Genomic DNA, 16347 nt, shown 5'->3' with positions numbered 1-16347 from the left:
CTCCTCCTCTACCCTTCCTTATCATTTCCCACTATCCTCTCCCCTCCTCCCCAGTTCCACCTCACTCTCCTTTCCTCCTGCCCCACCCATCCCCTCCACTTTCTCCAGCCATTAGGACATATGCAATAGCTGTTCAGGCTGACTTTCCCTTTGATTTTTTCCTGGTGCTGTGGGGAAGCACTTATCGTCTGCTCTGTGCTTTCCCACCTCATTGCAGCTACATTTGTGGACTTGAAGTAGAGGATTGATGGTGAACTTATTCAAAAACATAATTTAAAAATTTGGGGTGGAGCTCTTGTTTTGTAGAATTGGTTAAAATTCTTAGCAGAACAATTGTTTATTATTTTATTTTTCAGTCTTCTCAAAGTACATTGAATGAAGTGGATCCTCACTGGGACGCAGTACATGGTGAACGCCTCAATCTTCTGAAGAACGTGTGCAGAAATACATCGTTAAGGAATCTGACACATTCTCCTATCACAAAGTTTGTCTTGGACCGTATATTTGTGTGCGATAAGCACAAAATCCTGTTCTGTCAAACGCCAAAAGTTGGTAATACACAGTGGAAGAAAGTTCTTATTGTTCTAAATGGTAATTATGGAAACTTGTGATATATTGTATCTGGTACAGTATTTTGCTATCAGCAAGGCTTTAAGTAAAGTGAATGTTCTGGAGTAAATTTAGTTTGTAACTTCCCAAAGTAGTTTGTTCTTGCAGTTTTAATGGGATATTTAGCCGTCCTTGCCCAGAGACCATTTAGATAAAAAATATTTTTTTTAATTGATGACTTTCATATTTTCTTCTGATGGCCCTTGAGTTTAAAAGGAGTAATATTATTCCAAAAATAACATTGTGTGGTGCAGCTCCAATTTTCAAAACTCCTTATTCTTGACGCTGTGGCCTAGAAATGAGATGGCACACGTCCGTTTTCCAGGCGCAAAACGGGTGCCTAACCATCCAATATGGTGGGCCTGACGTGCGCGTTCATTACGAACCAGAAGTGTGCTGCCCGCCATATTGGAAAGGGCTGTTCCATAGGTGTCCAGCGCGCGTGCCAGAAATATTAAAATAGCAAATTAAAATACTTTAATAAGGAGCCTACCTTTATTCCAGGACCCCTTTCTGATATTGGGCTGCCCCAGCACCTGACTCACCACGTGATAGACTCGCTCAGCAACTTGTGGCGCTAGGGATGAAGGATTACAGTTACATGGATAGACTGGAGAAGCTGGGGTTGTTCTCCTTGGAGCAGAGAAGGTATTTTGGTAGGAAGAATGAGGAGAGACAATACATGCTAAATGGTACAATTTTAAAGGAGGTGCAAGAACAGAGCGAGCTGGGGTGTTTGTGAACAAATCTTTGAAGGTGGAAGGACAGGTTAACAAAGCAGTTAATAAAGCATTTGGGATCTTGGGGTTTATAAATAGAAGCATTGAGTACAAAAGTCAGGAAGTTATGCTAAGCCTATATAAAACACTAGTTCGGCCCCAGCTGTGGAGTATTGTGTCCAATTCTGGGCACCACACTTTAGAAAGGCCGTGAAGGTTTTGGAGAGGGTACAGAGATTTACTAGAATGATTCTAGCGATGAGAGATTACAGTCACGTGGATAGAGTGGAGAAGCTGGGGTTGTTCTCCTTAGTGCAGAGAAGGCTAAGAGGAGATTTGATAGAGGTGTTTAAAATCATGAAGGATTTAGATAGAGTAAATAAAGAGAAACTGTTTCCAATGGCTGAAGGTCGATAACCAGAGGGCACAGATTTAAGGTGATTGGCAAAAGAACCAGCGGCAACATGAGGAAAAACATTTTTATACAACGAATGGTTATGATTTGGAATGCACTGCCTGATAAGGGTGGTGGATACAATTCAATAGTAACATTCAAAAGGGAATTGGATAAATACTTTAATGAAAAAAAATTGTAGATTTGGGGAAAGAGCGGGAGAGTGGGACTAACTGGATTGCTCTTTGAAGTAGCCGGCACAGACTCGATGGGCCAAATGGCCTCCTTCTGTGCTGTACTATTCTATGATTCTAACAGGCAAGGACCCTTCAGCAGTACTATTTAAAGGGCTTATCCATTACTTACAGGTTAGTTGCCGGTTTGTCATTTGAGGCTGCTGATTAACTTTTGGGCATTTTTTGGTCTGTTTTCTATTTCTGAAAACTTAATCTCACTGCTGAGAAGATGATTTTGATGGTGTTGCACTGCTTTTGGCTGCCTTCAGTAAAGATTGCCTGCAGTCATAGGTGGTCTGGTAGGGCTGCCTTTGAGGCTTGAGGATGAGGGAGGGCAGCAGGAGAAGGACACTGCGCAGGAGGCCATATCCACAGAGGGTCTTCAGGAAGCACCTCGCTCATTTCAACTTCTCGGAGGAGCAACGTATGAGGCCCCTTTGCTTCACAAAGGCGGCTGTCACCGAGTTATGTCACCTGCTGCAGCCAGAACTCAAGCCACGCAGCAGGGCATGGACAACACTGCCTGTGGCTGTTAAGGTCACCGTGGCTCTTAACTTTTACGCAACAGGCTCCTTTCAGACTGCAGCAGGTGACCTCAGTGACAACTCACAGATTGCAGTGTACCGCTGCATCAGGGAGGTCACTGCGGCGCTCTACACCAGGAGGAACAGCTACATTATTTTCCCCATGAACAGAGAAGCAGGATGAAAGAGCACGAGGCTTCGCATGCATGACGGGCTTCTCCAAGGTCCAAGGTGACATAGACTGCACCCACATTGCCTTACGTGCTCCCCATCACCAGCTTCGCATTTTTATCAATCGAAAGAGATACCACTCTCCCTGTGCCCAGCTGGATTGCGACCGCAAGCAGCACATCATGCAGGTCTGTGCCTGGTTTGCTGGCAGCAGTCATGGGGGACTGGCTGCATACTGCAGCTTCTCGATGTGGGGCGAGGCGGTCTGGCCCAGCTGGCTGTGTGATGTTAGTAAGAGCACTGGCAGAGTGGGTGGTAGGGGGGCAGGCTTGCTGTTGTTTGAGCGAGGACAGCGGGTACCTCTCCCATGGAGCCAAGGCCACTCCCCTGGAACTGCACCTCAGCATTCCTCCAGCTCAGCACGAGAACACAGTGCAGGAGTGATGTGATGCTCTGAAAGCCTCTGTCAGCAGTGAGCCCTCAAAGCCAAGCTGATAGTTGCCATAGAATCACAGACACCTATCAGAGCTGTCAGGGGAGGCTCCAAAGATGTGCGGGTTAGGTTGATTGGCTGTGATAAATTGACCCTTAGTGTTAGGGGGATTAAATACATGGGGTTACGGGGATAGGGTGGGATATGTGTCGGTGCAGGCTCGATGGGCCGAAATGGCCTCTATCTGCACTGTGGGGTTTCTGTGATTTCTGTGATCACAGCGGGTGCCACTGACGTGTTCATGGAGCTGAACGCTCGGTCCATGTTGGACAAAATGATCTCCATGCACTGCGCAAAATCTGGTCACAAGTTGGAGCTGGTCTCCTCCATGCTGTGCGATATTACGCGCAAGCTCGCTGGTAGGAAATGAAAGTTGGAATAGTGTGAGTATGAGGAGAAGGATGTGGAGTGAAGTGTGATGCAGTGGTTGCAGGAGGTTGAAGGGGAGAGGAGTATTGTGAGTAGTGAGGCTGGAGATGTGAGCAGAGAGTATAAGAGCAGTATTCTTACCTTGACAACTTTGGTGAGGTCATTGAACTTCTTGCGGCATTGCAGCTGTGTTCTTGGAGCTAAGCTCCTGGCACTGACCTCCTCTGCAATCTCTTCCCATTGGTGGTGCAGGTGTTGCCTGGTGGGATTTCTGCCCCCTTGGGGGGAACATGATCTCTCTCCTCCTGTCCACCAACTAGTCCAAGGCCTCCAAAGTAACATCGGAGAACCTGTTGGCACCATCTGCAGGTCTTTCAGCCATTTCTCTGTTCAGATGTGTTTCCCTCGTGCCTGTAGCTAGAGTGCACCGCCCCTTTTAGAGGTGCTGGGTGCCTTATCTCAGCCTCCCCAAATAGGCGTGCAGCCAATGAATAGCGTGGGTAGTACTGACTGCATGTCTTACAAATTATAATGAGGTCCCAGCATGAATTTAGCATGTCGCCTGGGACCATATTAACAGGCGCGTGTTGTGCGCACCCCGCTTTCGACCGCGATTCAATTTGTAGGCCTGTGTAAACATGGAGTGTTTTGATAGCTATGATTTGATCTCACTTACTTGGCTGTTGAGGCATTAAGGATATCTTAAGGTGTGCCATCTGTTTTTCTTGCACTGATTCCACCCGCCCCCCCTCCCCCAACCAAGGTCATGTACCTCCTACATCTGAGAGAGCAAAGGTACTATAATGCTGGCAGGCTCCTCCATTGCTGTTGTTAGCCAGGTACTAAGAGGTTGCAAAACAGGCCAGTGGAGATTTACGCATCAATATTTTCCCTCTTTCTGCAATATGACTGGGATTGGAAATTTAGTGGAATTGGGGATTGAACCTCACTTTGGCCACTCTCGTGCAACCTATTTTGTAAGAACACTTGGATTAATACCTTGACATGAATATTCATCAAGGGCATCAGACAAATCCTTAATCCTGTCATTTTAACTCGTTGTCGAGGAATTGTCTGGGGTTTACCGCCCAGTCTGTGCCCAGGAGTGAATGACACCTAAACTTGGCTTGCCAAACTGTCTTATGTCAACCAGCCCAGATTATATTAACACTTAAATTACCAACCCCCCCATCAGGATCCACACAAACTACTGAGTGAATGAATTGCCTTGCTTGACAATATCAAAGAAGTCAAACAACAGTCATGAACTAATAATTGTTTATTAATCCTAGAATCATAGTTAGCAGCTTCTAAACTTTAACATTGAGTATGCAAATTATTAGTAGATAGGATTAACTGACAGTAATTCAGCAGTAACTGCTTGCTGATAAATTTACAGCTGAGTGTCTATGATTGATATAAACTGCTGATTAATTTAGAATTAAAGACTCCTTGGATAGTTGACAAGTTGACAAGTTAACAGTACTGTATTAGATAGCAAGTCTGTTGAATAGATTAAAGTTTATATGCTTGTAGCTGACACTGATTCCAGAACTTGATATCCTTATAAATTGGTGTGGATAATCTGCTTACCTCACCTTCCTCTGGGAGATGTATTAGCCGTCTGGGACATCAGAGTGCAGAATCTCTGTCTGTAGAGATTGCTCCAGGATTCCCTGCTCCTGGGTAAATTAATCTTCCATGCTGGTAGCTGTATCTGGACTATACCTATACCTTCTGCTACAAAGACTACTATAAGAACTATAACTAAATTAAGGACTGAAGACTGAGAATTGAAGACTGTAAACACTGTCATATATATCCTTCATTTCCAAAGAAACCTCCTCAATTCTGTTGACCCATCTGAATGACACATGTTAGACGAGTTCAGCCCTTCTGATACTTACTGCCTCACACATCCATGTTGGTACCCCGATTACCTCAAAATCAATTAAGCACTGGCACCTGGACATGCCAGGTCAACAGTTTATTCCCTAGCTTATCAGCTCTTTGCTAACAAAGTGGTCGCACGAAGATTCAGAAAAGGCAGGGCATCTTTATGTCACCTGTAACAAGGTATTTCCGGGCCTGTGGACACCTTTCTAAGGCAATTCTCTTACATATTCTCTCTCTCCCCACCATTGTCCATGGTTGGATTAACCTTTAAGCTTTATCCATTAACCTTGCTTCCAGCCTGTAAATGGGCTAAAGCTAAAGCTCGTTCTTTTGGAACCTGTCATTTGTTTTAACGCCTGACTCTCCTCAGCCTCATAGGGTTTCAACTGATTAATATGAACCCACTTGTGCCACTTTTTCCCTGTCATAGGTATTTCTATTTGACAAACCACTGGTGACAATTTACAACTAATTCAATATGGTTCTTCCCAGGTTGGTAGGAACTTCTTGTTTTGCTGGCCTTCAGCTGCCAAGGCCCTCTCTAAACCTCTCCGTCTCTCTAACTCTCTTTCCTTCTTTAAGATGCTCCTTAAAACCTACCTCTTTGACTAAGTCTGCCCTAATATCTCCTTATGTGGCTTGGTGTCAAATTTTGTTTTATAACGCTCCTGTGAAGTGCCTTGGGACGTTTTAGTACGATAAAGGAACTATATAAATACAAGTTGTTATTAAACAAAGGCCAGTTTGGGCTGGCCTTCAGAGGGACCACTCATATTCCAGGACCCATTAGCTATATCCAGGTTAGTGAAATACAGTGCTCCCATTAATCTGCTAAACTTCGATTCAAGTAAGCCATGTAACAGGACATGGCACTTGAATTGTTTATAATCTTCTGTAACTCTCCACTTTCCATTTGGCTTTAACACAAGTTGTACCTGGAATTACACTCTCGAATAATGTTACGTTCCAACAAGACATTTAATGTATCTTGAAGTGCCTCATTAGCACCTTTTGGGTATTTTGTATTGTCTTGCATACACTGGTGAGGCTTCCAGATCCATGGGAATCTAGACTTTGTGTATGTTTGTCCACCGTCATAAGAATCCCTAATAAATATATCGGAGAACTCCTAAAATAGTTGGCACAGGTTCTGATGCTGGTCTTGTTGCCAGTGTTTCTGTTTCAGATCTGTTCTTCTGTCTGATTCTCAAACCTGTCTCTATCCAGGTTTTATCCCCAATATCGACAGACTTGTGTTCTATTTCCACTTGTCACTCTCTTCTAATTGTAACGGGTCCATGGGCCATACCATCCTTATCCAATATGACAATATTATTTCCTTCCTTGGGTTTCCTGTATTCTGGAATATGTGAAGGAGTGATTCAGCCCCTTATGCTCTCAGAGGCACCTCCCTTTCCACCATATAAAACATTAAGCCCCCTGAATTAGCTGTACTTTTAGTAATCTGAAAGAACCTCACCTGCAGTACAGACTCTTTCTTTTCCAGTGTGCCAGTATTAAGGACCAATACCCCTGTCCACAAGGAAGGGGTTCCTTCATCGGAGCCCATAAGATGCCATGGTAACAGTCCAGTAAGGGGGGAAATCTAATTTCACTTGTCATTTAATCATCTCCTGTTCTCCACTTAATCACTTTATAGATCATTCTTCTCTTGTGTATGTGGTCATTTTTTTCCCTCACCCTCTTTTCCCCTGTTCTGTTTCCCTTACAAGCTTTTCATCTTTTGGTTCTGACAAAGGGTCATAAGACCTAAAACATTAACCATTTTCCTTTTTTTCACAGATGTTGCCAGATGTACTGACTCCAGTATTTTCTGTCTTCATTTTACCCCATCATGGAACTGAATAAAAAGAATCTGAAAAATCATCATCATAGAGCCAAAAGTGCTTCATTTTTGGCCCACTCATATATGTAGAAGGGTCACTTGGGTGAGGTACCAGAGGGCTGATGGCATTTGTGGAACTGGAGCACAGTGAGAGCCAGCGCATTCAGGGAGGAGCAGAAAAGACTGACAACAAAAAAAGACCATGTTTTCTTTTGTGTTTTATTGCTCCTATTAATCATCTTTATAGTACAGTGTGCTTTCCCCAGTTTGAATGGAACTGAACATACATCACTTATTTGCATTTCTGGGGAATGTAATGCTACAGCATTGACAACAAATTTTGCACAATTTTTTGATGCACAATCCCATAATTAGTAACTCTGAAACTGCTAGTAGCTGTTAGCAAATGGGCTGGTTGGGGTTAAAACTTTTTGCTGACTAAGTTTTCCTGTTGTTTTATATGCATAATATTCATTTCATGGTTTGCTTGAAAAGAGATCAAAGACACTAATTCAGCACTTTATGTATTTTATCATATTATTCCCAGCATAGTTTTGTCTTTAGATTCATAGAAACTTACAGCACAGGAGGCCGCCATTTGGCCCGTTGTGCCTGAGCTGGCTCTTTGAAAGAGCAGTCATGTTTAGTTCCACATCCCCGCCTTTTGTCCGTAACCCTGTAAGTTGCTCATCTGCAAGTACCTATCCAACTATGTTTTAAAATTATTTATGGAATCAGCTTCCATCACCTTTTCAGGTAGAGCATTCCAGATCCTGACAACTCCCTGAGTGAAAACATTTCTCCACATCCCCCTCTAGATCTTTTTCCAATGATTTTAAATCTATGACCTCTAGTTATTGACCCACTTGACAGAAGGAATATTTTTTCCCTATCTAGCCTATCAAAACCTTTCATCATCTTGAAAACCTCTATTAGGTCACCTCTTAACCTTCCCTATTCCAAGAAGAACAGTCCTAACTTTTCCAATCTCTCCTCATAACTGAAGTCCCTCATCCCTGGTACATTTGTAAACATTTCTGAAGTTTGAAACAACTTACGAGGAACATGTCCCTTTTGTACTGTTTTTGTAACAGAATCATAACCCCGTTTATAATTTTGAGGCACAGGATACAAAGGAAAATGTTTGCCTTAGTCCTCAAAAGGTGCTTTGAGGTGTGAGGTGTTTATTCAATCTATTTAGCTTTGTTATCTTATATATACTGTTACAACACCCTCCACTGGTCAAATTAAGGCATATTAATTGATTAGTATAACTTACTTTAAACAAAAGAACCAGAAAACTTAGCATACCTGAAGAAACAATATTCAGTCTGGTTTTACAATAGCAGGAATACTTTTTGTTCCTGCTCTATTTATTAGTTTTATTATCAAAATTCTTCAAGTCTTCAGCTCACTAAATTCTTCAAAAATTTGATGTGGTAAATGGTTTCAAATACTGTTAAGTGTGCCTATCAAGTAAGTGTTACGCCTGCACTGTTCAGCTTGCACCAGTCAGGACTGGCTTCACAGACTGCATCATAATTAGGGAGAAAACAGATGAGTGGTTCCACCTGACACCACCAGCAACAAAGCACCCTTACCATCCACTAGCAATCAGCCTCCCAAAGTACATGTGCCATGCATTTCTGCTAAACGGGTAACATTTACCACTAAATGTTCTGATTGTATAATGCATAAGAAGATCAATCATTACTACAATGGCCATTTCACCTCTGCAATTTTCCTCTTCAAACCATCTAATTCCATCTAAGGGACATCATAACAATGCTGTTGAGACTCATCATGGACTGAGACCAGATTTACCTGTCAACAATTTCATGTCCTCAAATCCAACCTGTGCCACTCAGAGTTAACTGTGAGACCTCCAGTCGTGATCTGGCCCACCTAGTTTTTCACAATGGACAGCAACTGGTGCTGAGACTTACACTCAGGTCATGGCCTTGTATTGTACAAATCAAAACAAGTTGGTTAGGGCTCTTTGCTAGCTTGCATCATCCTTCTAATCCACAAGATTAAGGCATGGCCCTGACAACTGGAACCAAATAAGGTGGTTCCCAAATTCCCACTGGCATGCGTCTCAAAGCCAGTCTCCACCCGTCCATGGATTTCCTTCATCAGTATCATCACTTGCTTCTGCCTTTGCATCGCTCCCCCTCCCCCATAACTGTTGAGACCTCTCATTCACGATTTAATTACTCCAGAATCAATTTCTCCAGTGTCCTTCACTAGCTCCAGCTCATTCAAAAACTACAATACCCACATCCTGCCCCACACTAAGTCCTGCTTACCCATCACCACTGTCTTTGTCTACCTCCATTGGCTCACTGTCACCCAACACACCAAATTAATTTCTGAATTGCCTACCTTTGCAACTTTCCTCTGCAGGGGTAGTTGAGGCAAATAGCATAGATGCATTTAAGGGGAAGTTAGATAAACACATGACGGAGAAAGGAATTGAAGGATATGTTGATGGGGTTCGATGAAGAAGGGTGGGAGGAGATTCATATGAAGCATAAACATCGGCATGGCTCTGTTGAGCTGAATGGCCTGTTTCTGTGCTGTAAATACTACGTAATACTATGTAACTCGAGGTAACCTCCTTCAGCGCTACACCCCTGTCCATACTGTGTGGAGTTAAGAATACTAGATTTTGGAATATGGAAGAGCTGTATTTAACATATTTTCTCTTTCTTTGTACAGGAGAATTTAAATCTATTGAAGACATCCCTGAGCCTTTGATCCATAATCATGAGAAGAATGGCCTACCTCGCTTGTCATCATACAGCGAACCAGAAATAACAAAAAGGTTGGAGTAAACTTATTTTGACAGTGTTTCTGCACAAAGTATATCCTGACTAAATCATCTATTTGAGCTTTATTTATTGAACATGAATGTTAATACTCCATCTACTGGATCACAGTTGTAATGTCCGTTTTATTCTTGGACTGTAGGCAGCATTTTTAAATGTGTATCAGTACCGCACTAGCATGATTCTGACTTTTTTTGGGTTTTTTTCCAGATTGAATACATACTTCAAATTCTTCATCGTTAGGGATCCCTTTGAAAGACTTATTTCTGCATTCAAAGACAAGTTTCTAAAGAATCCTCGATTTGAGCCATGGTACAGATATAACATTGCTCCAGCAATTATTCAAAAGTATAGGAGGAATCGCACAGAGACTAAAGGACTCCAATTTGATGACTTTATTCGCTATTTAGGCGATCCTAACCATAAGTGGCTTGATATTAAAATAGGAGAACCCATTATTCACTGGGCTACTTATGTAGAGCTTTGTGCACCTTGTGAAATCAAGTATAGTGTCATAGGACATCATGAAACACTGGAAAAGGATGCTCCGTACATTCTAAAGAAGGCAGGAATGAGTAACTTGGTATCCTATCCCCCAATCCCACCTGGTATTACAGCATACAACAGAACCAAGGTCGAGCAGTATTTCTCTGGAATCAGCAAACGAGATATAAAACGCCTTGATGCTCGTTTCCAAGGAGATTTCAAACTGTTTGGTTATGATGAACCTGATTTTTTGCTAAACTGACTTACCCAAGTACTGTGCCTAATAGGGGTACAGTGCATGTTTACATTTCTTTTTTGGTTTTTTTGTTAAACACTGGACATTTTAATGCTACCACCAGCAGAGGTCAGTAAAGGCACACAGAGTGAAAGAAAGCCTGAAACATCTTAGCGGTTTAATCCATGCATGTATTGCAGTAATAAATGAATACAGGCATACCAATATTTGATGATTTTTAGAAGTAGATAAGCAGTAGTATGATGCATGGAGCACATCAAAACAACATTACAGGTCAAAATGTAATGAAAATATTTCCAAGAACAAGTACAGTAAAAGTCAGTTTAATTGCTGAGCAGCACATCGGTTGTAAGATGTTTCTGTATATGCCTTTTGACCCCTATGTTGAATTGTCACTATCACACATACAGTTACAGATACTCGCAAAATAATTTTTTCGTGACTGACTCAATTTAGTTGAATTTAGGTTGCTGCTTGGAAAAGTTTTTTAATACAATAGATAAAACTAAAATGTGTGCATTTAAAGCTGCAGTATCCATTTTGAAACATGTCTATTTGTCAGTTTTATTAATTAACTAGTTGACAATTGGTACTTTTTGTGAACTTGATTTCAATTCCCTCCCTGCCTCCAACTATCCTGCTCACAAACACAACCTTTTTCAGCTGGGGTGGAGGCGGCGGGAAACAAAATGATTTTCAGAAAGTAATGAAAAACATTGGCCCAGAAATTTGGGTCGGGGGCTTCCCGCAGGTGTAAGCCCCCGACCTGCACTTACCTAGCGCGCCGGCAGTTGAGCTGTAGGGCCCCGTGGAATTCCGCTCCGGGGCCTGGCCCAGCTGCCGGCGCTCAGTGCTTGCGTATCCCAGGGGCGCAGTTAGTGCGATGCGTCCCCTGGGATCACGTGGGCCATGGGCAGTCAATCGGAGGAGGGAAATGCCCATTCATAAGATTGACAGGAAGAGCTGTCAAAACTTATAAATACTGCGGCCCCAAAATAGCAGTAAACCTTCAAATCAATTTTTTTTTTAAATCACACTTTTTAAATAAACTATAAATTACATTAAATAACTATTTTAAACAATAATTTAAATTTTTGATAGAATATAAAATTATTTTTAACGGGGCTAAAAATAAACTTACCTTGCTTTGAAGTATTTAAAAATAATAAACCTGTGGGAAAAAATGTGTTAATTTTAATTAATTGACCACTTACCTTGTAAAAAAGCAGGCCTTATGCCTGCTTTTTACATTTCTAAATCCTGCAGGCTTACGATCCCGGGAAAACCTGCAAAAAAAAAAACCTAAGTTTGATGCGCACACGCAGTCTCTCCTGCGCGCGCGTTCGACCTCTGAACCTCTTCGTTCAGAGGAACGGAAGTGCCGGTTTCCCGTGCATGCAGAAAACCGGCACTTCCATTCGGCCTACGGGTGAGTACCCCGTGCGTACTCACCCGTGGAGACCCGAATTTCTGGGCCAATATTACAGAAGGTGTGATTTAGCAGGTTTTTTTTCTTCCTTCTGGGTTGGAGTACCCAGCATCTGTATGGTGACTAGGAATTATGGAAATTGCCTAACCATACAGTAAACAAGTTGGAAAGCCAGCAAACCTTGGAACTCAAACAATGTGCTTGAACATCAAGCAGCCAACTGATTAAGCTACCAAACAACTCTTATTTATAAACTTTTAAGTTAATCTGATAAATGCACAACATTAAAGATTAATTTCCTAAAAATAGGTTTTTATTTTACATACCACTTTAGGCAATACATATTTGAACTTCTCTGCATCATGATTCTGATATTTAAGTGTGCTAGCTGATGTGTGTACAGTATTCATGTAAGTCGTTGTCCTTCATAAATATATTAACTGGTGCGCAAAATACATGAAACTGTTTTAACCTCTTGGGTGTCAGGACATTGGCATTTTTCTTCCCAAAATGCATTATGGAAAAACATTTTTGTTGTGATATGTATCTGCCAAACTTATTTTGCCAGAAACTGCCTACTTCCACCTCTGTAACATTGCGCGTCTCCACCCACGCCTCAGCCTGCCTGCAGCCGAAACCCTCGTTCATGCCTTTGCCTCCTCCAGACTCGACTATTCCAATGCTCTCCTGGTTGGTCTCCCATCCTCCACTCACCATAAACTTCAGCTCATCCAAAACTCTGCTGCCAATTTCCTGTCCCACTCACTGTCTTCTCTGATCTACATTGTCTCCCAACTCCTCAATCTTGTATTTAAAGACCTTCATGGCCTCACTTATCCCTACCTCTGTAACCATCTCCAGCTCCACAGTGCCCTGAGAACTCTACATTCCTTCAACTCTGGCCTCTTATGCAATCCTTCACTCCTTTTGCCCCACCATTGGCGGTCATGGCTTCAACCATCTAGGTCCTAAGCTCTGGAATTCTCTCCCTAAACCTCTCAACCTCCCTCTTGTCCTTTAAGATCATCCATAGAACCCACAACTTTGACCAAGCTTTTGTTCACCCTTCCTAATATCTCCTTTGGCTCAGTGTCGATTTTTGTCTGAATAAGCTTCTATAAAGTGTCTTGGGACATTTTATCTATGTTTAAAGTGCCAAACAAATGCAAGTTGTTATCATTGTTGTAAAGAGCATTATAGGAAGCTCCATTCCATTGCACTAACCATCAGAACAGTGTGCAGAACAAGTGGTGGAGGAATACACCAGAGATGCTCAGATGTGAAACATTTTCTTTTAAGCCAAACATGCACATCACATATAACTTGTACACAGATAGAAAGAACACAATATTATTGGCCCTTAGTTAGTCTTCCAGGCATACAGGATTTTTTATTATAATATGCTAAAAGTAACTTTCACAATGAAAACTCTGTTGCCCAGTTGTGATACTTCTTTTGTTGGCATTATTGTTTTAAATATTCTGAGAAATCTAATGATTACCTGCAAGACTAATGAGATAACTACCTACAGCGTAAGCTTATAAAATGGATACTACAACTTTAATTTTGAAAATATTCAAAAATAAATAGCTTGAAACACAGTAGGACATGATTTGCATGCCCACAAATAAAGCGTTTCCAATAACCTTTCATTATTGATTGCTACTAGTGATGTAGTGATTCCCATTTAGTCTGCTGATTATTGCCTGTAGAATGATTTCCCCCTCTCGTGTTCAGGCAAGTCAACCTTAACTCTTGAAAGAATAAATTGATCATGTCACTGAAAAACTTTGGAAAACTTTAAACTGATCCAGTTAGTAATCTGCAGGAGTGATCCAGTGCTTAACCTTGAATTAACTACAGGTAAGATTTATGAAATATAGGTTCTCCAATAAATTGTTATGTTTCCAGATACAACTATTGAAAAATTGAAAAATGAATAATAAATTGCCTTAGAGCTAAGGATTAAAATGTTATTGCAACTTAAAAGTAATTTCCAGTTAGAGGCCTAAAGCCACTTTAGAAAAGAGTTAGCCTGTTCTGGGTATTCAGAGATGCATTTATTTCAAATATATACCTGATTAAAGGAATATAATTCCCATTTGATTTTTACTTTTCTGTACAAGTGCTTTGTTAATTTTATCTTTAGGCTAGTGCAGTTTTTTTTATAAGTTCTTGGGACACCGATTCTTCGGCTTATGTTAATGATAATTATTCACTCCATGAATATTTGCACTAACTTCCATTTTTTTTTGGTTTAATTGTGCTGTTTTGTAATTCTGGATTTGGAGATCTGGAAGCAATTCTGTCTAATAAATGGGTATTGAAACTCATGTCCTGTGACTTGTAATGTAGTACTTATAGTTTTACAGACATCACCACACAAGAATGAATAAATACTGGTTCATTACCAAGAATTTACAACTTAATAAATTAATAAACCTGGATCATATAATTCAGAGGATCCATAAAACTTAACATAATTTAGTTTAAAATTTAAGTGATTTCATAAGCCTTTCAACCATTACACCCTTGCATTCTTTCCCTAAACTGCTCCACCTTGCTATATGAGGGGATCTCGTGGAAACGTATAAAATTCTGACAGGGCTAGACAGACTGGACGCAGGGAGGATGTTTCCCCTGGCTGGGGGGTCTAGAACAAGGGGTCTCAGGATATGGGGTAGGACATTTAGGACTGAGATGAGGAGGAATTTCTTCACTGAGTGTGGTGAACCTGTGGAATTCTCTACCACAGAAGGCTGTGGAGACCAAGTCACTGAATATATTTAAGAAGTAGATAGATTTCTAGACACAAAAGGCATCAAGGGGTATGGGGAGAGCGCGGGAATATGGTATTGAGTTAGAGGATCAACCATGATCATATTGAATGGCGGAGCAGGCTCGAAGGGCCAAATGGCCTACTGCTATTTTTCTATGTATGTTTCTATGTTAATTTTATAATATACTCTCAGCTCTTCAGAGGTCTTCTTGAAAAAGCCATTTAATGGATGTGGTTATGGTGTAGCAGCTCCAGGAGGATGTAGGTTAATAGATTGGATGCAATTTAATGCAAAGAAATGCGAAGTAATACATTTTGGAATGACCAATAAGGAAATATATACTAAATAGTAAAACTTTAAAAAGAGTACAATACAGAGCGGTAATGCTAAATCTATACAAATCGTAGACTCTTTTGTCCAGTTTTGGGGATCCTACTAGAGGAAAGATTTCAAGGTCAAAGAACAGATTTACTAAGATGACACCAGAAATGTGGAGAGTGTGGGGAAAAGAAGTCTTTTCACAAGAACAAGCTGCCCTTCCTGGCCCCATGTTAGCTGATATTGTTACTCCGCTACTGCCTCAGCTCATCTGTTGCTGCAACCCTCATCCATAAGAACATAAGAATTAGGAGCAGGAGTAGGCCATACGGCCCCTCGAGCCTTTCCGCCATTCAATAAAATCGTGGCTGATCTTCGACCGCAACGTCACTTTCCCACCTTATCCCCAAATCCCTTGATTCCCTTCGTGTCCAAAAATCTATCTATTTCAGCCTTGAATATATTCAACCACTCAGCATTCACAGCCCTTTGGGGTAGAGAACTCCAAAGATTCACAGCCCTTTGAAGAAATTCCTTCTCATCTCAGTCTTAAATGGCTGACCCCTTATCCTGAGACTCTGCCCCGTAGTTCTCGACTCTCCAGCCAGGGGAAACAACCTCTCAGCATCTACCCTGTCAATCCCCCTCAGAATCTTATGTTTCAATGAGCTCACCTCTCATTCTTCTAAACTCAAGAGTATAGGCCCAATCTATTCAATCTTTCCTCGTAGGACAACCCTCTCATCCCAGGGATCAATCCAGTGAACTGTTGTTGCACTGCCTCTAGGGCAAGTATGTCCTTCCTCAGATAAGGAGACCAAAACTGTGCACAGTACTCCAGGTGTGGTCTCACCAGAGCCCTGTACAATTGTAGCAAGACTTCCATAACCTTGTCTTCCAACCCCCTTGCAATAAAGTCCAACATGCCATTTGCCTTCCTAACTGCTTGCTGTACCTGCATGCTAACGTTTTGTGTTTCCTGTATGAGGA

The 16347-nt window shown here is 41.6% G+C and overlaps 1 protein-coding gene across 5 annotated transcripts in view; it reads left to right on the top strand.

Moving 5' to 3' along the window:
- Positions 1-14592, top strand: part of chst10 (carbohydrate sulfotransferase 10) — a 75735-nt gene extending 61143 nt beyond the window's left edge. For all 5 annotated transcript variants that reach the window (XM_085998925.1, XM_085998927.1, XM_085998926.1 and 2 more), the window contains 3 exons: positions 357-591; positions 9979-10084; positions 10299-14592. In XM_085998925.1, coding sequence (XP_085855051.1) covers positions 357-591; positions 9979-10084; positions 10299-10836 — 879 coding nt within the window. In that variant the 3' untranslated portion in view covers positions 10837-14592. The remainder of the gene's footprint in view (positions 1-356; positions 592-9978; positions 10085-10298) is intronic.
- Positions 14593-16347: the final 1755 nt, after the last annotated feature.

Source organism: Somniosus microcephalus, chromosome 10 (genome assembly GCF_052327205.1).
Source record: "Somniosus microcephalus isolate GS21.2 chromosome 10, FLI_Smic_1.0, whole genome shotgun sequence".
Classification (NCBI taxonomy): Eukaryota; Metazoa; Chordata; class Chondrichthyes; order Squaliformes; family Somniosidae; genus Somniosus; species Somniosus microcephalus.
This window is presented reverse-complemented; position numbering and strand designations above follow the sequence as displayed.